Genomic DNA, 24799 nt, shown 5'->3' on the forward strand with positions numbered 1-24799 from the left:
TGAGATTTACAAATTCTTCTTTTAATAGTCTAGGTTCCTGTTGCTAATTATCCTCCCAAAACCAAGCAAGGCTTCAATCTCTAATCTTCCAGAAATTGTGTTTCTGAACTATGGCTCTATTCTCCCAAGGTTTGTTCCAAATGTGGGAGCCTTTGATGAGCCCAGACATCCTAATGTAATCCATTTCTTTCCAGTTGCTTGTATATTTCTGTTTCCATACTTTGACCCAAGGGGAAACCGATTCTTTTAGCCATCTCCACCATAGTTTTTCCCCCAAGAATTTGTTTAGGGTTTCAGGGTCATCAAGCCCCAAACCTCCATGTATCTTTCGCTTACATATTTTATCCCAGGAGACCAAAGCCTATTTCTTTTTTTCTTCCCCTTTGCCCCAAAGAAAATCCCTTTGGATATTTTTGATGTGTTGCATTACTCCTTTAGGAGTTGGAAGGGATAAGAGCATGCAAATGGGGATAGTGTGTAGGATAGGTTTTGTAAGCACTAGCCATCCTGCTAAATTCAAAGACCTGTTAGTCAATTTCTAGATTTTCTCCTGAAATTTATCAGTACCCGGCTCCCAAACTACCTTGCTTAGAGGTTTGTCTGTTAGAGGTACTCCAAAATATTTGGAAGGTAGCATATCTCTTTGGAAGCCTAGAATTATGGTGAGGTTCCTCTGAATAGCAATATTAGTGTTAAAAAAGAAAATATTTGATTTGTTTAGGCTTACCTCTGTCCCCGCAGCCATAGCAAAGTCGTTCAGGATTTGTTTGAAGGCTTGAGCTTCCTTGACCGTGGGTGTACCCTGCAGCATGGTGTCATCCACAAATTGTTGATAGGTCAAGGCATCCCCCTTTATAGTGAGTTTGAGACCCTGGATTTTTCCTTCTCTTTTGGCATGTTTAATCGCATTGCCCAGCCTTTCCATCTTGAGAATAAAGAGGAAGGGTGAGAGCGGATCTCCTTGTTTGAGTCCTCTCGAGGGCTTAAAGGTCTTGGATGGTGAGCAATTTAGCAGGATTGAAAAACTTGGGGTTGTTACAAAGGCCATTACGCATCTTATCTAGTGATGGTGAAAGCGATATGCTATCAATACTTCCTTGAAGTATGCCCAACTCAGTTTATCATAAGCCTTTTCTAGGTCAAGCTAAATGATCATAACTGCCTGCTTATTGCTCTTAAGTGAGTGAACCACCTTGTGAGCTTGAATGATGTTATTAAGAATTTTCTTTCCTTCCACATATCTAATTTTCTCCTCAGACACTAGAGTTGGGAGCGGAGGCTTAAGTCTATTCACAATTACTTTTGAAATAATTTTATTCACCACATTGCATAATGCTATGGATCTAAATCTATCTGGTGTGGTACCATTCTCCTGCTTTGGATTCAGGGCTATGAAAGAGGTGTTGAGTCCCTTCAAAACAATTTTGTTTTTCCTTGAGTCCTCCACCACATCGAGGATATCTTGCTTGACTATTTCCCAGCATGATTTGAAGAATTCAAAGTTGAAAACATCCAGACTTGGAGATTTCCCATTTTTCATTTCTTTGATGACTTCGCTGATTTCCTCTTCATTCATGAGCCTGTTAAGATTATAATTGTCTTCTCTTGTCACTACCTTACGAATGTGCTTTGTGAAGTCCTTGATAAATTTTGATCTATCTATGAGAGGCTCCTTGGCTATGCCTTGGAAATACTGAACCATAATAGCTTCTATTTCTTGGTATGTAGTAAGCTGTTTTCCTTGAGTATCTTTGATTTTTGAAATCCTGTTATGCGACCTATGATCCATGGTAGATTTGTGAAAAAACCTTGTATTCCTTTATCCTTGTTTAACCATTGTACCCTCGATTTCTGTTTCCAAAAAATTTCCTCTTGTTTGCATAAGCCTTCCCATTATTGTTGAACATAATTAGCTTGTTCCTTTCTCTCCTTGGTAAAGCCCTCTGTCATGAGTGTTTGGTTAATTTCCTATAGTTTCCATTCTACTACTTTTTTGGCTTCGAATATATTTCCAAATTCATTCTTGTTCCAATGTTTAAGCCTTTGTTTGACGTGTTTCAATCTCTGATGCAGAAGGAACATTTTAGTACCTTGAACTTGTGTATCTTATGTCCACCATCTTTCAATATTTCTGATGAAGTCAAGATGGGTAAGACAAATGTTTTCAAACCTAAAAGTTCTATTTCTTGGAGTTCATATAAAGGATGCTTCAAGTTGAATAGGCTAGTGGTCCGAGCCTCCAATAAGAAGTATCCTAGCTGCCAAGTTATGGCCTGTGAGGATGAGGTCCTTCAAGATAATGAATATGTCATGTTTAGAGGCCACTTGAGACACTCCTCCCCTCCTATTATTCCAGGTAAGGATACTGTTACTTGTCTCTGTATCTACAAGCTTCATGCTGTTATGAAATTCTCAAATGCTATAGAATCTTTGCCTAGTGATCTGGTACCACCCTTTTTTCTAATAGAGACCTTATTCCCCTCCTAGAATCCAGGTCATACTCGGATGTGTTCCTCTTAACTCCTCCAATGAGGTTAGATGTCTAAGTAAATCTTCTAGATTTTGTGGACCATAAACATTTGTGAGCAAATAAACTTCCTTGTCCCCCAAAGGTTCGATGACCACTGAGAGATATTTCCTAGATACTTCAGCATCTAAGATCCTAAGTTTCTGAGGGTTCCAAAGTGTGAGAATTCCTCCTGCTGCTTTGTCTTCTTTGACTTCTATATATTCATATTTGATAAGCCATTTTCTATGTATATGTCTTATTTTGTCTACTGAACATTTCGTTTCTTGGACAAAAATCATATATGGTTTTTCTTCTTTCATTCTATTGTTGAGATTTCTTTGTTTAATTTTACTTCATACACCCCTAATATTCCATGTTATGAGCTTCATTAAGAAAGATTTGTAAATGAGTAACTAGTTAGGTATTTGATCTTACCTGAATTGATCATGAGTTTTCCACACTCTATCAGCAACTCATTCTGATTTTTCCCAACTCTTTTCCTGCCTGGGTTCCCAGGAGCTTGTCCAGATGTTGACTCCATCATTTTAACCCCTCTGTTGTCCTGACTATCATGGTTTCTTTTGACCCTCGAACCTTTTTCTTGAGTTCTCTAGAGGAATAGTTGTTGCACTCTATTAAAATCCTCTTGAGGTAGTGAATCCATTCCTTTGGTAGTCCCCTATTCCAGGAACTTTTCCAAATCTAGATGCTCCCTTTAAAGAATGTCTTTTAGTTCATGATCCTCTATTCCCACCTTGCTCGGGTTCATTTCTTGGTCCCTATCAAGTTCCATAGTGTTCAACAATTCCTCCTTTTTTTGGTTGTTTTCAAGTATAACCTCCATGTTATCATCCTTTTCCTTCTCTGTAGGATTTTCCTCTAGTATCTGGTTCACTTTATCGTGCTCCTATTCTTCTTCTAATACCTTGAACCTATTCTGACTAAACTACTTTTCCTCGTTGACTTTCTTCTAGTTCTTTCTCCCTCCTTTACCTTTGCTCCCCACTTTGTTAAAGCTTTTAGTTTCTTTCCTTGAGGTTTCTTTAGTTCTGTTTTCCATTATGTTTAAGGGGAAATCTTTGAATAGATGCTCGTGTTCATGGCATTTGTGGCATTTGAAAGGAACATGCTCATAGTCCACAACCTCCACCCACTCTTCATAAAAAACTTCTAGAATTATTTCATCCAATAGAGCTCCAGAAAGGTCCATCTCTACGCATATACAGGCAAAGGTGGTATATTTTTCTTACATTGTGGCCTCTAATATATTTAAAAAAGGCCGTAGTTTATTTCCTATCGCTTTTAATGATTCTAGCTGCCAATCATCTAGAGGTAGGGAATAGAGCCTTACCCATACCAGCACCGAAGTGAATGTGTCATGCTCCAGGACAAAATTCATCACCCAAGGCCACATATAGATGCCTGCAGCAACATAGAAGTATGGACCTCCTTCAAAGACCCTATCTTTATCCTCTATGTTTGTGAAAACTAAAGTGAAGAAACATTTGGATCCAAGGTGCAGATCTATATCCCCCTTTGGTTTCCAATGATTCTTTATCCATGCATATAAAGCCTTCTCCGTTGGACATAAACCCATGAATTTACAAATAACTGCATAAGTCGCCATGTGCTCCCTATGTGCCTGTAGCATTGGATCACTTAACACCACTCAGGGTGTGATGGTTTCCCTAGGCTTACATGGTCCAGTTTGATTTCTAGATTCAGTATTATGATTATCTCCTCCTATTCGCATCTCTCGTCTGACTTCTTCCTGCGTATCTTCCTGCCCCTGTGAGCTTCTATTTTCCTATTTCCCTCTTCCTAAAACCCCGGTTTCAGCCTCCAGTGGTTTCTTGAATCGATTGGAGACTGCTTGATTGTAGGAGGGAGTGGAACTCCCCCCATCTCGCCTCTCCATGGTGCACAACATTGATCTTCTGTTGCAAACCCTAGCTCTGCGTGTTTTCTTCCAGCACCATCGAGATATAAAGATGTTTTCAAACTCTCTTTTGATTCTCATACATACATACATACATACATACATACATACATACATACATACATACATACATACATACATATATATATATATATATATATATATATATATATATATATAATCACGATGCTACTGTGTTGTGATGTTCTATTAGACAATAGATTTACACCATTTTGGACATAATTATATATACTAGGCATGATAATTCAAAAAATATACAATACATAGAATAATTTGAAGCAGTGTCATACATGATCATATTTGGTCAATTAAATACGCACATACTCCTTTGCTCGTTTATGTCTTTTCCCTCTACAAATTCCATCGGAGGCTTCAACATTCTCGAGCTTCAGAAAATGAGATGTTCAAAAACCTGCTTTTCACAGGCTTGATTTCCTTCCTCGCCCATCCATACCATAGAATTATGAGTATACAGAGTTCATAGGCATTAATCTAACACCAAATATGAAATATCGCATAATATAAAAACGCAATCTTCAGTTCTTGAAACAAATACTGAAACAACATTATATAAGCAGAAAGTGAAGTAACCAAGATTTTGTATGACACAGAGACATACAACCCTTCCAAATCCCTACAATCTTGATGTACATAGGTCATAAGCACTAATTCTAAGACAACCTTACGGAAGTGTTAACAAATACATACGAATAGAATCACCCAATGGCCTCGTGAGATTGCATAAGATTTTAAAAACAAAGAATAGAACCAAGCCATGCTAAGCATAAACGGATGCCTGGAAAAATTTGGGAACCTGTTGTGGCCACCAACAACCCCCCTCCTTATTTAGTATTAGCAATAAGACTATGTAAGTGGGGACCCTTAGTCAAGAAATAACAATGTAAACTATGAAACGGGAACTGATACTGTTACCCGTTTCGTAGAGATAGCAAAAAAGTGACCTGATTTTGAAAAGGGGTGATGCAGAACGAACATGTTTTTTTTAGAGCATAGTTTTTGGAAGGAATGTCATGGGAAGGATAGTTTTATGTACATTACGTTTTAGAAGGGTAGTGATTTTCATGCTGATTTTAAAAAGTGAGTATTTTGCATCACCCCCTTTTTTTAAAAGACCTGTTTTTGGGCTTTAAATTTTCTAATGTATAAAATGTAAATAATTATTTTGTAAATTTGATCATTTTTGAAGTGGTCGTTTTCTTCACATTTTCTTGTTTTTTATTTTAATTTTAACTTTTTTTTTAGTGAGGTTTTTATTGTTTTGCATTTTTAAATTAGGAGGTCGATATTTAGAATTTTCGATATTCTACATATTTATACATCCTTACTTAATTTTTCAATCCACATGAAATAATTTTTTCTAAAAAACAATATTTTTTAACAATGGACATAAAAATAACCATTTTTAACATAAATATAACTAAAAAACTACATGTTTTGATAATTTTTTGCTAGAATTGACATGTCAAAATCACAATTTTTATACGATAATTTTAACTAAAAATGGTTAAATAATAGCCTTTTCTATGAATTTCATGTCAAAAAAATAATAATAATCACTTTTTTTTTCAAAAAATAATGATTAACTTAAAAATCAATGCGAAAATCACATATTACAAATATTGAACGTATAACAACCCTAATTGAGTGTTTATTCTTCTCATAAAATGTCAAAGTCAAAACATTGCAAAGCTTGATTTACAAGCATAACTTAAATTTAATCAACAATGTCACGTAATCCAAACTCTTCGTCCTCTAGAGTTTCATCATTGTCTTCTTCCACAATATTTTATGTTTCCTTTTGCTCATTTTCCTCTTCTAATGGGTCTTTGATGTCTGCGAATCTCCCAATGTATGTCTTTCCAAACATTCCATGTAATGGTGGTTGGGGTTCCTTTGCCTTTTTTGCCACACATGATTCACTAAAGTCCCCTTTCTTCAACCCAATTTCTTGCATTGCATCTAGAAGAAATTGAAGAGCATTAATTCTTTGCTGAATGAAATTGCACTATAATGGATTTTTCTCAATTGCAATGCAATTTCTTCCTTTTTGAAGGCAGCATGCTAGTGTTGTACCTAATTATCAAGCACAATAGAAATAATGAAGTAAATTAGTACAATGGCATATTAATTAAAAAAGAACATATTGAAATTCAAATCCATATAACAAAACTTACTTGAGCCAGAAAATAAATCCAGAACCCAATCTCCTTCATTTGACTGTCGCAAAGACATGGCTAAATCGAGCTCCTAAATAACATTGGGTTACATTGTTTAAGTGCTCAAACAGCTCGATCGAGTGCTTAAAAAGGGCTGAATTGAGCAATCATTTTTTCCACCCAAATGTGCCATCTCTTGCCAAAAAGTGTAACCCAGCTCCATGCTTTCACCCTTATAGATTATGAATTTCTAACAATGTATATCCTAATTATTATTATTATCCAATTTTAGGGTCATAGCCAAGCCAGACACCAAATTGGTGTATGAAACCCCCTTGTTTGTGGGATAAGAGACCCACCTCCACGCAACGATTTGATTATTTTCTACAAAGGCATACCTACTCTAACCCCTTCTGGTTTTTGAACCTACGACCTCTTAGGAGGAAACACATGCTCTTAACCATTAGGCACTTGACCTGAGATGCCTCATGTTTAACTCTAATGTTATAGGAGCATTTTCTCAAGAACTCTATCCAATAATTGGACCTCACACACTCTATTGACCTCTAATTTCAATTCTGTGGCATTTCAAAGTTTACCCTCCAAAACTCATTTAAGGCCATAAATCACACTTAATATTAGTTTACTATATTTTTGAAATTTATAATTCTTTATAACTAATCATTTAGTTTAGGTTGTTGTTTCTAAAAGGGTATGGCCCAAAGCTTAATTATGTCCAATGTCACTTCATAATCCAATGATATGTAAGAAAGATCTCTTCCACTTGAATTAATAAGACAATAGAAACCTCACATACTCAAAACAAACATATTGAAAACCAATTTGATTCAATAGACCTAATCAAAACAAATAAAATCATTTTTCACATAAATGGCTTATTGAGATTAGTTTTTCATATTGTACAACTGTACATCGATTGGCGCATTTTTCATTTGATTTCATGGCGTACATTTTGCTAACAATGTTGAAAAAATCCAATCCATTTAATGTTGACAAAATACGATCTATTTAATGAAGTAAAAAATTACAATAAAATTTTTTCCTTTTTGGAAATGAAGTTCTAAAACATCTTTAATCCATCTCTTTTACAGGGCATTGACAACAAACAAGCAGTTCACATCACAAGGCTCAACCGACATATTGTTGAGCATAGATGCTATTTTAGATTTGTTTTCAACCTGTTCAATTTCTTGCAATGATAATATGAATGTGTTGTGCCTTATTTTCATAAAAAGTTCACATCACAGGGCTAATGTAATTTGTCTTATTTTTTTATCTATTGTAACAACGTAAATATCTATCTCTCTTTTTGTGTCTTCTTATAATTATGTGTATCTCTATGTAAGAAAGAAACTATATAGCTACAAATAGAAAGTAAATAGTATATCTATCTTAAGAAACTAAATAGTATATCTACTTTAAGAGGAACATGATTATTCACAAATGAATGTACTATCTATTTGTGATGAACTTGATGATATATATTGTATTATCAAGATTCATTGTCTCGATTTTTGTTCGTAGTTAGTCACTTCAAATTAATAAATAAATCTTCAAATTAAAGTGCAAGACTCACCAATTGAATACTTTGGATATGGTGTTCCATCTCCTTTAAGACTTTGAGATCAACATAATAATAAGCCTATTTGTTGGTGCTAAATCTTTCCCCATGATGAATACGTTCCACAAGGAATTAGTTATAATAGTTGAAACATTACCGCGACATGAAGGAGAGACAACAAACACAATTATATTTGGTATGAGAGTGAGTCATAAGGTTAGTTATTTGTCTTATTTAAATTTCATTGTTCACTGGTAATATCTACCAATGCAAACGTAGAGAATCAAATGAAATTTAAGATGATTCCATTTAAAACTAAATGATTTGAGCCCATGGGAGTGTGGTCTATGTTAAACTTGTCAGTGTTTTCAGTGTTACGTTGAATTGGTACCGAGGTACTATATCCATTAATTACGTTGAGGTATTATGCGTCAATTACACTGTAGAGTTGCATTGAGAATTTGAAAAACGTTATATGGTGATAACATTATATCATATGCGTTATATTATATCATTACCGAATTGTATTTAAAATGGTCACCAATTTCCATGTCTGGAGGATGCGTGAAAGTTAGTGGAATTCCATGTTGTCATGGACTATCCATAATTGGTTGGACTATCTTAAGATGACCATCTCCTTATGAAAGTTCTGCCCAGTAAGCACTGTTTGGGGTGATTCTGAGAATCGCCGGGTGGTGGGGCGATTCTCAGAATCGCCCTGCCACCACGCCGCCACCAGTTGTGGTGGCGGGGCGGTGGCAGGGCGATTCTGAGAATCGCCCCACCACCCGGCGATTCTCAGAATCACCCCAAACAGTGCTTGCTGGGCAGAACTTTCATTTGCAATCAGCAATGTGCAAGCTTGCAATGACATATAGTGTGAATTCTTGGAACTATAACGATTCTTTCCATTTCCATACCATAAATGAAAGTCAGAAACTAGTGATTTTTTACACAAAACATAGGAAGCATGGTTAATTAATGTAATCCAGTTTGATAAGGCAGCAATGGCTACCCTAACTGCGCGTCGCTTGGGGAATTAATAATGAAGTGTGGTACATTGTGACAAAGAGCAAATCAGATTTTGTCGATTTTTCTGAGCCAGGCAGCCTATTGCTAGCACTGACCTGTGGGCCAAGAGTAAGTGGAATCAGCCCAATGGAAGCAGAATCGGGAGACAGTCGAAGAAAGGAAGGGACCTCCCACTTTGTTTTGATTCACGGGGCATGTCATGGAGCGTGGTGTTGGTACAAGCTCTCAGATCTGCTCAAAAAGGCTGGTCATCGCGTCACAGCAGTCGATCTCGGGGGAGCTGGACTCAACCCAAATGACGGTGATGCGATTCGAACCTTGGCCGAGTACAACCAACCAGTTGCGGAACTCATGAAAACTCTACCAGATAGAGATGGAGATGGGGCAGAGAAGAAGGAAAAAGTAATATTGGTTGGTCACAGTTTGGGAGGTGTGGATCTGACTTGTATGATGGAGCAATTCCCACACAAAATTGCTGTGGTTGTATTCCTGGCTGCTTTCATGCCCGTCCGTGGTACAACCCCTCTCCAGCTGATTGGCCAGGTATTCCACCATATTAATACTATATATCAATTTCACCTAGTTTGATGGCTCTTATTCGTGTTTTATTGATGTTGCCGCTTCTTCTTTTTCAGTTTTATGAACGATACCAAACGTGGGGAGACATGGAATTCAAGTATGGACTTGATGGACAACCGAGCAGGCCGTCGTCCTTTAAATTTGGGAGCAACTTCGCGCGAGAATATATTTATCAAAAGAGCCCCTCTCATGTAACTAACGCGCAGCAGATAGAGATCTCCTGCTTAATAAATATATATTGGCCTATTTCTATTTGCGTTTTCTAATTGTTTTTCTGATCATATTGAGCTATTTTAAGGCGTTGAGAATGTTCTATTGTGTATTCCAGGATATTACTCTAGCGGAGACTCTTCTCAGGCCTCACCCAGTGTTGGACGAAGAGGTAGTATTCAGCAGTGAGAATTATGGTATGGAAATGGAAAGAATCGTTATAGTTCCAAGAATTCACACTTGTGGTGGCGGGGTGGTGGCAGGGCGATTCTGAGAATCGCCCCACCACCCGGCGATTCTCAGAATCACCCCAAACAGTGCTTGCTGGGCAGAACTTTCATTTGCAATCAGCAGCGTGCGAGCTTGCAATGACATATAGTGTGAATTCTTGGAACTATAACGATTCTTTCCATTTCCATACCATAAACGAAAGTCAAAAGCTAGTGATTTTTTACACAAAACATAGGAAGCATGGTTAATTAATGTGGTACCTTGAGCAAATATCAAACTGGAGTCGACTGAATGATGCGTACGTTTCAACGCAAAGGAAATTGCTGTGGAGGAATCCTGATGTAGCCTGGCTTATTTGTCAAAGCATTAACATTTGTTTCAACGCAAGCAATCATGATTCATGACTAAGAGGCTTCCTTGTTGCTTGTCCTCTGTACGTAGTGGAGAACCGACATTGGTGCAGTTACCTATCTTGAAGGTCCTGTAGGGTGGTGGGGCGATTCTCAGAATCGCCCGGCCACCGCCCCGTCACCACAATTGGTGGCGGGGCGGTAGCGGGGCGATTCTGAGAATCGCCCCACCACCCGGCGATGATGTTGTTAATGATTTGAAGGGTGGATATTAAGATTTTAGAAGAGTAATTTGCTCTGGTTGTTTCATGATAAAGATGACCATCTCCTTATGAAAGTTCTGCGGAGTAAGCACTGTTTGGGGCGATTCTGAGAATCGCCCCACCACCCGGCGATTCTCAGAATCGCCCCAAACAGTGCTTACTGGGCAGAACTTTCATAAGGAGATGGTCATCTTTATCATGAAACAACCAGAGCAAATTACTCTTCTAAAATCTTAATATCCACCCTTCAAATCATTAACAAGTACAACCAGAGATCGAACTGAATCCGAGTGAGTGTTGTCTCCCCACGACACATTCCCATCGGGCCATGGACTAGGTTTCTACTCTACTGGCTTCGGGTTCAAGTGTCAGGGTTATAATATTCTTGGCGTTGCGTTGAATTGGTACCGAGGTACTATATGCATTAATTACATTGAGGTATGTCAATTACACTGCAGAGTTGCATTGAGAATTTGACAAACGTTATATGGTGATAACATTATATCATATGCGTTATATTATATCATTACCGAATTGTATTTAAAATGGTCACCAACAAGAAATCCTGGCTTAGGGCCTTCAGGCTGCCTCTTGGTACTGAGAGGAGGCTCACCACGTGCTTAAGCCTCTGCCTTCAATGGGTCATTGGTTTTTCTTCTTAACAAGGCATCCTCTGCGCACCTAGATGGTTGCACATGCTCAATTCGAACATGAATTCTCTTTTTGATAATCTTGTTACGAACCTTTTCCACGCCGATGGCTCCCTTGGTGACGTTCCAGACAACGCCCGTGCGGCCATGGTAGAACTTGTGAGGCATCCCTTTGTGAATCAAACCATTGACCTTAACGTCCACGTACTCACCTATCTTGAAGGTCCTCAGATATGCGCTAATCTGGGCATATCCCTTCTTCCTGAAGGGCCTGGCGAATAGATCCCTCGTCCGATGCAATTCCTAATGCAATTCCTAGCACACGCTGCATTTTGAAATAGGTAACAACTCTCATCTCATCGTAACACGTTGGTGTTATAATTATATAGTTTTTTTCCATCCTACGCAGCTGGAATCAAATCATAAGTATTTGCCCTTAGCATTTTCAAAACACTATATATCAATATGCAATCCCTGGTAAAACTATATATTTATGGTTTCGCGACCCTTCAAATGAACAAATCTTAGTTTATGGTTCTTTTCGATTGTGATTATGTTTTTGGAAAAGTGAAATAAATACGACTCAGGTAAACTCTGGGTATTAATGAAAATCTGAATATATAAGTTGAGCATATTATTATCGAGTTATGTGATGTGGCAATACACTGATTTTCATATTGTACAGCTGTACATCGATTGGCGCGTTTTTCATTTGATTTCATGGAATACATTTTGCTAACAATGTTAGACAAAATCCAATCTATTTAATGTTGACAAAATACGATCTATTTAATGAAGTAAAAAATTACAATAAAAATTTTGCCTTTTTGGAAATGAAGTTCTAAAACATCTTTAATCCAACTCTTTTATAGGGCATTGACAGTGAACAAGCAGTTCACGTCACAGGGCTCAACCGACATATTGTTGAGCATAGATGCTATTTTATATTTGTTTTTCAACTTCTTCAATTTCTTGCAATGATAATATGTTAGTGCCTTATTTTTCATAAAAAGTTCACATCACAGGGCTAATGTAATCTGTCTCTTTTTTTTTATCTATTGTAACAACGTAAATATCTATCTCTCTTTTTGTGTCTTCATATAATTATGTGTATCTCTATGTAAGAAAGAAACTATATAGGTACAAATAGAAAGTAAATAGTATATCTATCTTAAGAAACTAAATAGTATATCTATTTTAAGAGGAACATGATTATTCACAAATGAATGTACTATCTATTTGCGATGAACTTGATGATATATATTGTATTATCAAGATTCATTGTCTTGATTTTTGTTCGTAGTTAGTCACTTGACGATATATATTGTATTATCGAGATTCATTGTCTCGTTTTTTTGTACGTAGTTACTCTGTTTTATCCATGTCTCGATTTTTGTACTTAGTTCCCCTGTTTTATCCATGTCACTATTTTTGTACTTAGTTGGCCTGTTCTATCCATGTTTATTTAGTGTTTATATATGATATTGTTAAATTTATTTATTTAATTACAATAGTTTTTTCTTTTCTAACATATTTATATTGGTACACGCATATGTATGACTTTTTCGGGACATTAATCAAGAATTTCCATTGCAAATTTGTAAAAGAGAGATCTTAAATATAGTTTTTACTTCTCTATCCTAAAAAGAGCTTTTTGTCTTGAATAAAGCTTGAATGATCTTCGATCCAGTTTCAAGTGCAGATCAAGAAAAAGTTACAGAGTATACCTAAGTAAGCAGCAAAGTAAAGTCAAAGGTAGATGATCCTTTCCGTTCTTGTCACAGACTTCCATCCACCACTGTTGTGGCTCTTGTTATAAACTCGTTTCTTTTATCTACCATTGTTGTGGCTCTCGTTATAAACTCGTTTCTTTTAGACAAATTGGTTAGTTTTCTCTCACGGTCATTAGCCATTTGGACACAGAGTTTATGCGATATGTATATATTCCCAAGCGTAAGTTGCATTTTCTTTAACTTCATGATATTTAGCTGCATTTTTTGACAGTAAATGTTTACTTGTCTAAGTCTTGTTTACAGTGGATATGACTCTTGGTGAAGACATTTATCGAACTCTATATATAATGTTTATTTCAAGACTGATAAATTCCTTTTCTTTTATACTAGAAAAGAAGAGGGTTTCGACCTATCTATACTGTTCCTACTTTCTTTTGACTGTTTAGAAAAGGAGGTCTCAATTTAGTTGGTTGTAAAACCTCATCTTTCTTCTTTGTAGTTTTATAACGAATTTCTTTAAACAACATTATTCACACACAACCATGATCTTTATTTATTCATAGACCCCACATATACATATATATATAGTATTGGATGCCCAGTAAGCACTGTTTGGTGTGATTCGTAGCACATACAAATTTGGTTTTACTAGCATTTTTTAAAAAATTTGAAAATTGACACTAAAAAAAAATCATCGTTCCAGTATATCACTTTTTCATTTTGAAGCTGTATTTTGCACGAAAATTTCGTAGTAAATTTCGTAGTCACTGCCATTTTTAAAACATGTTCAAAATTGACCCCTAAAAAATAAAATCATCATTCCAGTATACACACTTTTCGTTTTTAGCACTATTTTTGATGTTTTTTCGGGGTTTTTTGGCCAGAGTTCCCGTTTTGAGTTTATAGTTCCCGTTTCATAGTTTACATTGTTAAATTCAAAAAATCAATTAGAACTCATATATGTTACTCCTTAAGAAACATCGCATCGTGCAAAGAATGATAGGGTATTTTCTTATGTCAAAATGGTAAAATGCGAGATCACAATGCGAACTCCATCGCATCACAATGCATTAAGAAAAGCTCATGTTAGAAAACCTTAAAAAACACTGATATGCGAAAACGCCGATATGCGATATCGCATATCGCATCTCGCAAAATTGCATGAAAGACATAATGATTTAACGATTAAGCGATCTTGTGATAAAGCGATCATGCGATACTGCGATTTGCGATCTTGCGATGGCACGATCAAGCAACCTTGCGATAGCACAACACGATGAAGTTGCGGTAATGCGATACAGCGAAATGTGATACTGCGATGCAGATCGCAGAAACATTCCATCGCAGATTTTCCTGGCTCAATATTCAAGAAATTATTTTCCATAAATTAAGAAATTGTTACGCGCTTTAATGATAATTAATATGTTATATTCCAGTTGTTAATAAAATATGGTTTTGTGTTGTTCGAAGAGCCAGTTCACATCAGGTGGCGTGCTTTTGCATATCCGTAGCATTTAAAACTTTCCTGTCGTTATTTATTATCATTACTCTCTCCTCACCTGTGAACTGCAGGAACAAAAAACAAAAGTTACACAAAGCAATGTGCAGGAAGCTATGAGGAAGAAGGGTAAAGCTCCAATGTTCAAAGACAGAGAAAAGACGCCCTCATAAACAAATACCGCATGCAACAGAGTCGCGGATTCATAGAATGCTGCTGAGCCATCCATTATAGATCTTTCATATACAACCATGGTTGAATGAGTACTGAAAGATGCTGATATCAACAGACAGTTGAATTCTTAGGGTCAAGAGCTCACAAGGACATTATTTTTACAAATTTTGAAGCTTTATGCCCGATAAAGATGAAGAGGTGCAATGGGTGAAAAACGCATCAGAGAAGCCCAGATCAAAGAATGGAGGCAGTTTCCGATGCACGATTAGAGCTAGGCGCTAATCGCGCATCGCTGAGAAAATTGTTCAAGAAGGAAAGCCTCTAACTTCTCAGTCACCTGTAAGCTAAAGAAAAGGGAGACGCAATCCAAAGGGTTAAACAAGTGAACTGAGATTATTACTGGGCATACGCAGTAAATCCACATAATCAGAGGATGACTCTCGAGTATATCATCGACTTTGCTGAGAAGATGGTGCCAGCTCTTACCAATTCTGTTTTCTTAGCTCAACCAAAAGCGGAAGACGGTCAGCCCACTCTACCCAGGCAAATACTGAATGCTTGCAACATTAAGGAGCAAATGTAGAAATAGTTAGATATTAAATTTAATTTTGAGAAATAGTTTTGTTTTATTTTTGCTTAGAAAAAGGGCGGTCATTTAAACCGTATCCTGAATCTGTGTAATTAAGTTAGTAAGTTAGTAGTATTTAAACCCTTCTCATGCATTTAGAGAAGGGTCCAGAAATTTATCAAAAACTTGTCCTCTGAACATGCACTTTTGCACCCTCATAGGAGGTTTTGGTGAATGAATGGATCAAGATTTGTTGATGTTTGCATTTGATATCTGCTACTGATGTTGCACTTCTGTACTCTTAGTGGATGTTAGAGCAAGGAGAGATAAATCATTATCGCTTGAAGCTCATGAGTAGGACTAGTCATAAATGGTAGTTTTATCTCTTGACCATTTCTACTTATATGTTAAAGTGATATACAGTTTTTAGTTGTTTATGTATTATTGCATGAATGCCTGAGTTATCATTTGGCACTTTTGTATGGTGATAGCTATTTATTTATGCTTAATGTTTGAATAGCTCATTATGCGATATGTTTTTCACAACTGTTTCGTCTAACTTTTTATGCGAAGTGGTTCATCATTATTGATTTCATTTCTTATAATAGCTGAATGATATTTATTACCAGTTGTTATTTGAAATCTTTTTAGATCGCATAATAGAAGAATTACATCCCAGGTTAGTATAGACTTAGATGTTGCTGCTTATTAGATTACAATAGCATAGCATTAGATTACAATTAGAATTAAAATATCTTAAATTAGGAACTGTTAGACCAGGAACATCAAATTCTACACACACACACTCATAAATTGGGAAACTGGTCCCATATCCCCAGTCGGACCCGCTATACCAAACGAATAAGTAGCTGCCAACCAAGGTCCAGACCGGGTGGGTATCCCCCTTGTTGTAGACCCAATTTTCGGGGCTTCAACAGAACCCTAAAAATGAATAGAGAGATGTATTCTGGGGAAATATCCAAAATCTTAGTTCGATATTCCAACGTAACACAGACACGGACCTACAGGGAATGAACATTCATCGTCCCTATTCTCATCATGTTTTTTTCTCTGCAGCCATGGGCGCCTCACTGGCCATCCAAAAAAAAAACTACAAAACAAATTTATATATATATATATATCATCTGTAGGTTTAATATAAATAAATATCCATGCCTTCAATGAAAGGTTGGAACATAATTTGCAGTATACATTCCTAAATGTGAGGTGGCATGCAAATCCTAGTGGAGGAGTCAGACTATATTGCACCAACACTGCAGGGCTTGTTCATGTTGAAGCGATGTTATCAGTGAGTATTTTCACATTGCCCCTATTCGGTAATACACAGTACTTCTTTGAACCCCAAAGCAATGGCAAGATTAGTGTGAACTTCTGCATTCTGTTCAGACAGGATCTGTCCATATATATCGACCGAACAACATATGTTGTTTACATTCATTGATGGATAGAGCACTAAAAATAATGGCATACGCATTATATTCAGCTTTTATCCTTTGCGTCAGATAACCTTATCCTTCTGCTTTTAAAACATTTCTTAAATCAAACTATTGATCGTTATCAGAATCCTGCGTAAAGGTTTGTAGCATCGTCTGACTTGATGCTAACTTACATGCAGGCCTCTTTTTAAAAAGGGAAATTGTAGTCATGATTTTTTTCCAATTTTAATTTGTGTGCACTGATGTTTTAACTGTAAAACATGTCCTAAAAAAATCCCAACCAGCGTACCTTCTAATTGTAAAATAAATTGCTTCTTTCTGTGAGTAGATACCATACTTTTTGGAAGGAAAGATAATGATTTATGACTAAATTAATCTGGCTAAAAGGTGATGATAAGGATAGCTAATATCCTAATCTATCTATCGAATAAGCACATCAAATGTTATCTTTGTCTTTATTTTTTCGTTTTCTTTTTCTTTTTATACTATCGTTAACCTCACTTGAAGCCTCTGCATAGTTTTTTTGTGCCTATCTGGTAACACGCTTTTAGCTGGTTTGAAACCCTTCACATCCCAAGTTTGTTTGATTTTACTATCTCTTTTATGGTGACTGTGCCCAGTGCCTCAACATCTGCTGCAACTCCCTACTTCTATCGTCGTCATGCTCAACAATAGTTACACGGTTTTATCTTGGATAACACTCTAAAAAGAGAACAATAGTCATGATAGGTCCAATCATCGTGAAATAAAACAATCTAATTTATTATTATCGCCTAAGAGGAGCCAAGCTCTCCATTTACAATTAGAGATAACATATCCCTCTCCACTTTCGTTTCCCTTACTACCATTGGTTGGAAGATCGATTTTGTACTTTGGGACTTTTGTAAATCGAATTGCCAACGTTCTATTGCATTCAACACTATTTCTTTTTATACAACAAAGGGTTGGAAAATTAATTAGTTTCAACTGGAACCCAATGGACAGTAAGAAAAGAAGTAGAACGTAGTTCGGTGAAATCATACTTTTAAAATTTGAAGATTGTGCACTTTTTAAATGTATTACATATTGGTTTCAGCATATGTTTAAGGTACTATAATTATGTATCATACAAGTTTGCATCTCAATGATCTTTAACATAAATTAATGCGTGCAGGTCCTAAGTATTTGTGTTTTAATGTGGCAACGAAATAGGCTCGCGAGGGAGGTTTGGCCTAATAATTTTTTTGCCCAAAAGAGTGAATTTATTTAGCTCTTGATTTAATCAATTAACATTTTATAAAAACAAAACCTTCCTTGAAATATATTATTGATCCTTCAACAACCTGATTATGTTTGGATTCTCCTTCGAAAAATCTTAAATTACCTTGGTTTATGAGAATTTGAATTTTATATGCTTGATTTCCAGATAAATTTTGGGGTTATTTTTTCCATAGGAATTTTATAATTAAATCTTCTTCCGAGACTCTATGGAGGTAGATGAGTCCATAGGATGCAAGGCTTGAGCTTGGGCTCCGATAACATTTGTAACGAACCTCCTTAGCCTACCTCGGAATTTCTCCCTTAAGCTCCATGAAATTAAATATTTCTTCATTTATAGTTGAGTTTTAGTGGCCATCACAAGTGTATTAAATCAATCATTACAGATACAATGAGTATAGTACTCTTTAGATCATCCCTTATTCATTAAGAAGCAACTAGGACAAAGGGTTAATTTATGGCATACAATTATTAGAACTCTTTAATATCCCTATCCTAGAAAAATTGGAATAAATGTTGAGTTTTTCTATAACTAATAAGGCTAGGAATAATTATTAAAATCCTAATACCCGTATGCGACATGGCACCATTAGTTCTTTATGCAACATGCAAAAGTATCAAGATTCATTATGCATGACATAGATAGTGGTAAATCATCGACAATTCTATGGGAGACATTCCTACATAACTATTCCACATGCATGAAACTTTGCATAATACCAAAACATACTATCTGTCCTTATCAATTGTAAATATGATCATAATAACCTTGACATGCATATTCGATCACATGTGAGCCACATGCATTATTCCATCCATCATTTCCATAAGAGAGGTAATTAAGCTATCCATATAACTGGATTGTATGATTTAGCATCCTATCAAGTAAGGATTAAACATGGAACACATACCATGCAAGTAAATCTCATCCGAATAGAGGGAAATACCATTAAATCTACTAATATCCAAACACATGTAATTCATTCAAATATTCTCAGAACAGAGAAAAATCCTCATAAGAAAATTGAAACAGTAACAAAGAGAGAGAGATAGTAAGAATCAACATACAAACATTCCATGCAAATGACACCAACTAAATCTCACCTGGAGGGAGGAGCGCCACCACCTAGCCATGAATCACCTCTAATTCCACCCCAAGCTGAACATATTGCCAAGTATCAATTGCCCTCAATTGATCAATGCAATGGGTATTTAATACCCTCTTTCATGATTTAGTTACCATTAGTGACGTCCCACTTTTATGGATTTTTCCATTTGCCTAGGAATTTTTGGAAAGCTCATCTTTATCTCCCATGACGCATTTCCTCATAAAATATTTCCTTTATCTCCCAAAAATCTTTTATGTCCGATGGACCTTTATCTCCCATCCATCCGATGGATCTGCAATCCATCCAAGGTTATCTAGAATCACACCTAGAATCTTTATGATGAAATATTCATCTATATCCCATTCCTCATTGGATTTGGAAAACATCTCCTCTCTCTTGGTGCTCCACCCTCCAAGTGATGTATTTTATTAATTTATTTACTAACACATTTGATTTTCATATTACATATCACCTAGCTTTCCTTAGCTTAGGTTTAGAATAGTTTAACCCACAAAGGAGAGTATCAAACCTAGCTTTCCTCAGCTTAGGTTTACAAACATTTAACACACAAGGGATGTGATTTGGGTCCGGGTGTGACAAAGGACCCTTACAAAACCTTTTACTTTTGTGATCTGTTAAATTGCATTTTTAAAAGAACACAAAGTAATACATCTACATTCTATAAAGAAGAGGAACATGAAAATCATCAGCAACATAAAATAACAAGACGTTGATAATGGAGTTCATCGAAGAGGGACTACGTCTCTGGGCCCCACTGTCAAGATGGTGTAGGCCACTGCATTAAGTGTTGTCAATAATGATGATGTACATAGGTGGTGATGTCACTATCATACAAGGAAAATTCCCTCAGGAAGGAGTGGCTCCAAGAGATGTTCCACTATAGGAACTCTTATTCCAAAATGACTCCTATCAGTATGAAACAAAATCATGCATGCTGATGATGAGCATCCTGCCGACATGACATCAAATGGATCTCAATGAAAACATACATCGCAACACATGAGTACCCCATCAACGTACAACAAAGGGATCTCAACCAAAAACATGGCGAATCATGACAACAAGTACATCCCATAAATGATTCCGCATCACATCAAGAAAAAACCATGAAAACAAGTAAGAAACAAGATCCCTCATCAAACATCAAACAAGGATTTGTGCAGTACAATGCATAGCAAAAGAAGTACATGAACACACTGCTTATACCTCACATCTTGAGGTTGTCTAAAGAAGATGATATCAAACTATTGAAGTTGGTCGTACCATCAATCTCGCTGCGTCAAATCTCATGGAAATGGTTGCTCGCACATGAATCCTGGCACCTGCACTCCACTTTGGAAATTGGTCGAAAAATGAAATGAGCAAATGGAATTTCTGAACACACCATCAGATTTGTGGCGTCGGATAGTGCCAAATTGTCTGTTAAATTTTTGAATTCTAAGAAAGTGGAAATCTGAGGCTTAAGGAATCTTTTAGATTCCGCCTACATTCTTTGAAGATTCCCTCCTCTGGGTCCTCTGCAAATCTATTGCTCAGATCAGGAAACTAACTCTGCCATCGAGTTCATGTAGCTAAGAGGTGTAGAATCGACATAAAATTTGTCCAATTTGGACACTGCAAAAATTTCACCCTCCTAAGAATTTTGCTCAATCATGGTTTCGCCTGTGTTTTTCTCAGGTTCATGGTTCCACCTGCAATAAATTAAGAAAACTCTGCCTCGGTTTTTGTGCACACTCTTGATTCCTCCATGCCTTAACGCACTATCGAAATGAAGGTTTATATCATTTTTTACTGGGTGGACTAAATAAGGAATGTCGTTTAGGCAAATTGGTATAAATCCCCAATTATAAGGAGGAGTTCAAGTGGTCAAACCCCGAATCCTCCATGTTAATAGATTTTAAAACTAGCATATACTTTGGTTTAGGGGGTCTTGTCCACATTAGGCGAGCCGCCCCTTAATTCCCACAGCTCATTAATTAGGATTGGTACATGGCGCATTGTTTTTGTATTAATGTTTGTTGGCACATTAAAGTTTTGGTGTTTGGTGGTTGATTTATGCTACCATACGGGGCCACTCGATGGGGGTCGTCCCACCTGGGCTGGGCGAATTCAATCCCTATCGGCCCCACATTACCCACGGCATACATAGTGTTAAGAGGGTTGGGATGTGGACCCGGTCCACTGGAGGTGGCCCGCCCACCCCTTTGAAACTTTTTTTATACGTGGTTATAGGTGGAGGGTCCAGCGGGGTCATGGACGCTAGCCCATATTAAAACATTGTTTGGTGTGGCTGTGCTGGTGGGTTCATGGCTTGTCGGCCTTTTAATAATTAATTTTTGTTATGTAGTTTTGGTGTGGTGGGGATGGTTTCCCGCCACCTCATTTATAAATTTTTTTTTCTTTATTTAACAACCATAGCCATTTCTCAAAATTCGAAAAATGACCAAAGGAGACAAATTAATCAGGCCAAAAAGTTTCCCAGAATTTGGCCGAGGTTGGTCGGAATCCAGTGGCCAGGTTTTTTCCAAATTTTTGTCTCCTTAAGCCTGCCTAATCACCCAAGTAAACTTGAACTTTGATTGCTCCTAAATTTCGCATACAAATTCAGTTTGATGAACTGTTCACACCATCTGAATCAGGATGACAAGATGTACACTCTGGTCCTGGTTTGAAAGCATTCTAATCACTTTGATTTTCAAGATTGCATAAGCCCTCTTTATCCTGTGTGTGTTTGTGGAGCCACCTGGCTCAATCCTCCCTAGTGAGGAGCTTTTGGCCCTCCAAAAACATGAAAATAATTTGCAACTTCTTTATACCTTGTCTGCATCACAAGCGTCCTTGAAATGGTCTCGCTTCCATCTCCTTCACCTTTTTTCTTCGTAGCCTTAAGCAATGAGCCAACACCTGCAACCTCTACAACCTGTAGTACATTACTTTTGCAAATTACATGCTTGACTTTCATGACCAACCAATGACCCAAGCATCCCATACTTGCCACGAGTTTACTACACGTACTCGGTGGTCAAGTTTACATCAAAATGGAAACAATACCCCAGCTACGAAAACAAGGCCAACATATCATTGTTGTTGACAAGTGATGGAAACAAGACATCAGTTTCACAGTTTATCATGCATCTCAAAATAAGGCAAGACGTCATTTTTTCTTAACAAGTGATGGGAAACACATCATCACTTTTACATATTAAAATGCAACAAATGATTTATAAAAGCACGACCATGACAAGCTAACATATCCAGAAACAATTTTTCACTTATCAAGGTGAATGGCTCACCTCCATGTGGTGTTTTTTCTTGTCTAACAACCGTTTCATCTGGTTCATGCACCAACACTTTGTCTTTAAACTGCTACTCTAGATGGAGCCTCCAACATGTGGTTCTTTGATGGCCACTTCTGTCGCAATGACTACAATACATATTCTTCCTCCATATCTCCTTAGCATGTTTCTTTACCTACTATTGAGAGGGTCTTTCACACGTCATCCTTTTGGGTGCTGCTATTCTTTTCCAACACTTAGAAAATATATGGTTATGTAATCCACAAAAGATACATGTTTTTCAATTCCATGATTTACGTTCATTTTTAATGACATCATTATAATCAAAATGAGCATTCGAATTTTGAGAGTGGTTATAACTTTGCTTGCCATATGTGGTGTAAGTATGGCGATGAGAGCTTGCCTCGGCTCTTTCCCTGCAATGGCAGCTTCCATGGTATGATGGGGATGTGTTCCCATCATTCTCTTTCCTCAACGATTTTGATGATGTCTCAAAGCATATGACACCTTCGAGCATTCTCCTTCGGTGTATCTCAAGCCTGCAAATTGAGGTCTCTGCACAACCTCCAATGGTTGAGTTATGCCTTGGTTATTAACACCAAGTTCGTTTTCCTCCTCATCCCTCATCCTGGTAAGGAGCCTCATGTTTGTCCCTGTAATTGGGATCTCCACATCTCCAACAGAAATCATACTATGTGATGATGAAGCCAAAAGGAAATCAACACATTTTACCTCCTCTGTCGATTTGCAATGAACTAATGATGGCTTCTCATCATCTGTTGTTGGTAGTTCGCTAGCTCTCTCGGTTCATTTCCCAACTTCCTTTCTGACATACCCAAGTCCTACCTGATAGGATAATTCCTCTACTTTGATGGGGTTGACAATGCCTTGCTCATTAATTTCCAAGCCATTTCGTTCATACCCCATTGTTTTTAACAATTTGGAGCCAATTCATGTGGTATGATTTTCAAAAAAAGCGAAATCATCATCAGGACACATACATGAATTCTGAGAATTACATTTTACCTCACATGGGTCACGCTACAGCTTTTCCAAGGCCTCGTGCTTTGCTAGCAGCTGTCATAGAAAACTATGTTTCTCTTCCTTCTCTTCATGTAGAAGCATCTTCAATTCAACATTATTTTTTTGAAGACTTTGGTTGTTATTCTTCAATTCTTCCAAGGCCTCTTCCATGGCTTGCAACTGAAGTTGCAATCTCTCCTTTTCCTCTGTCTCTTTTTGTAGAGCTTCATACATTATTTCCACCCTCTAAGAAATTTTGAGCATGGTTTCGTACATCACTTTTTCATCCTCTGTCACTGCACATTCCATCGTTCAGGATTGAAATTCACATCCACACAAAGACCGCTTTGATACCACTTTATTCGGGTCTGAGTGTGACAAAGGACCCTTCCAAAACCTTTTACTTTTGTGATCTGTTAAATTGCATTTTTAAAAGAACATAAATGAATACATCTACATGCTGTAAAGAAGAGGAACATGACAATCATCAACAACATAAAATAACAAGACGTTGATAACAGAGTTCGTCCAGGAGGGACTATGTCTCCGAGCCCCAGTGTGAAGATGGTGTAGGCTGCTACATTAAGTGTTGTCAATAGTGATGATGTACATAGGTGGTGACGTCGCTATCATACAAGGAAAATGTCGTCATGCAGGAGCGGCTCCAAGAGATGTTTCGCTACATGAACTCTTATTCCAAAAGGACTCCTATCAGTATGACACAAACTCATGCATGTTGATAATGAGCATCCTGCCAACATGGCATAAAATGGATCTCAATGCAAACATACATGGCGACACATGAGTATCCCATCAACATACAACAAAGTGATCTCAAACAAAAACATGACGAATCATGACAACAAGTACATCCCACAAATAATTCTGCATCACATCAAGCACGAATCATGAAAAAAAGTAAGAAACAAGATCCCTCATCAAACATCAAACAGGGATCTATGTAGCACAATGCATAGCAAAAGAAGTACATGAATACACTACATATACCTCACATTTTGAGGCCATCTGAAGAAGAGGATGTCAAACTTTTGAAGCTAGCCGTATCATCAATCTCGCTATGTCGAATCTCATGGAAATGGCTTCTCGCACATGAATGCTG

The 24799-nt window shown here is 37.0% G+C and overlaps 1 protein-coding gene across 1 annotated transcript; it reads left to right on the forward strand.

The window, feature by feature from the left end:
• The first annotated feature begins 9223 nt into the window (after nt 1-9223).
• LOC149198642 (salicylic acid-binding protein 2-like) lies at nt 9224-10323 on the forward strand. The gene is made up of 3 exons (XM_089400327.1): nt 9224-9803; nt 9896-10030; nt 10168-10323. The coding sequence occupies exons 1-3, from the start codon at nt 9387-9389 to the stop codon at nt 10321-10323; spliced, it is 708 nt and encodes a 235-aa protein (XP_089256453.1). The 5' UTR covers nt 9224-9386.
• The last annotated feature ends 14476 nt before the right edge of the window (nt 10324-24799 follow it).

Source organism: Pinus tabuliformis, chromosome 2_1, assembly GCF_031772625.1.
Source record: "Pinus tabuliformis cultivar Carrire ecotype Pingquan chromosome 2_1, CPIR1, whole genome shotgun sequence".
NCBI lineage: Eukaryota > Viridiplantae > Streptophyta > Pinopsida > Pinales > Pinaceae > Pinus > Pinus tabuliformis.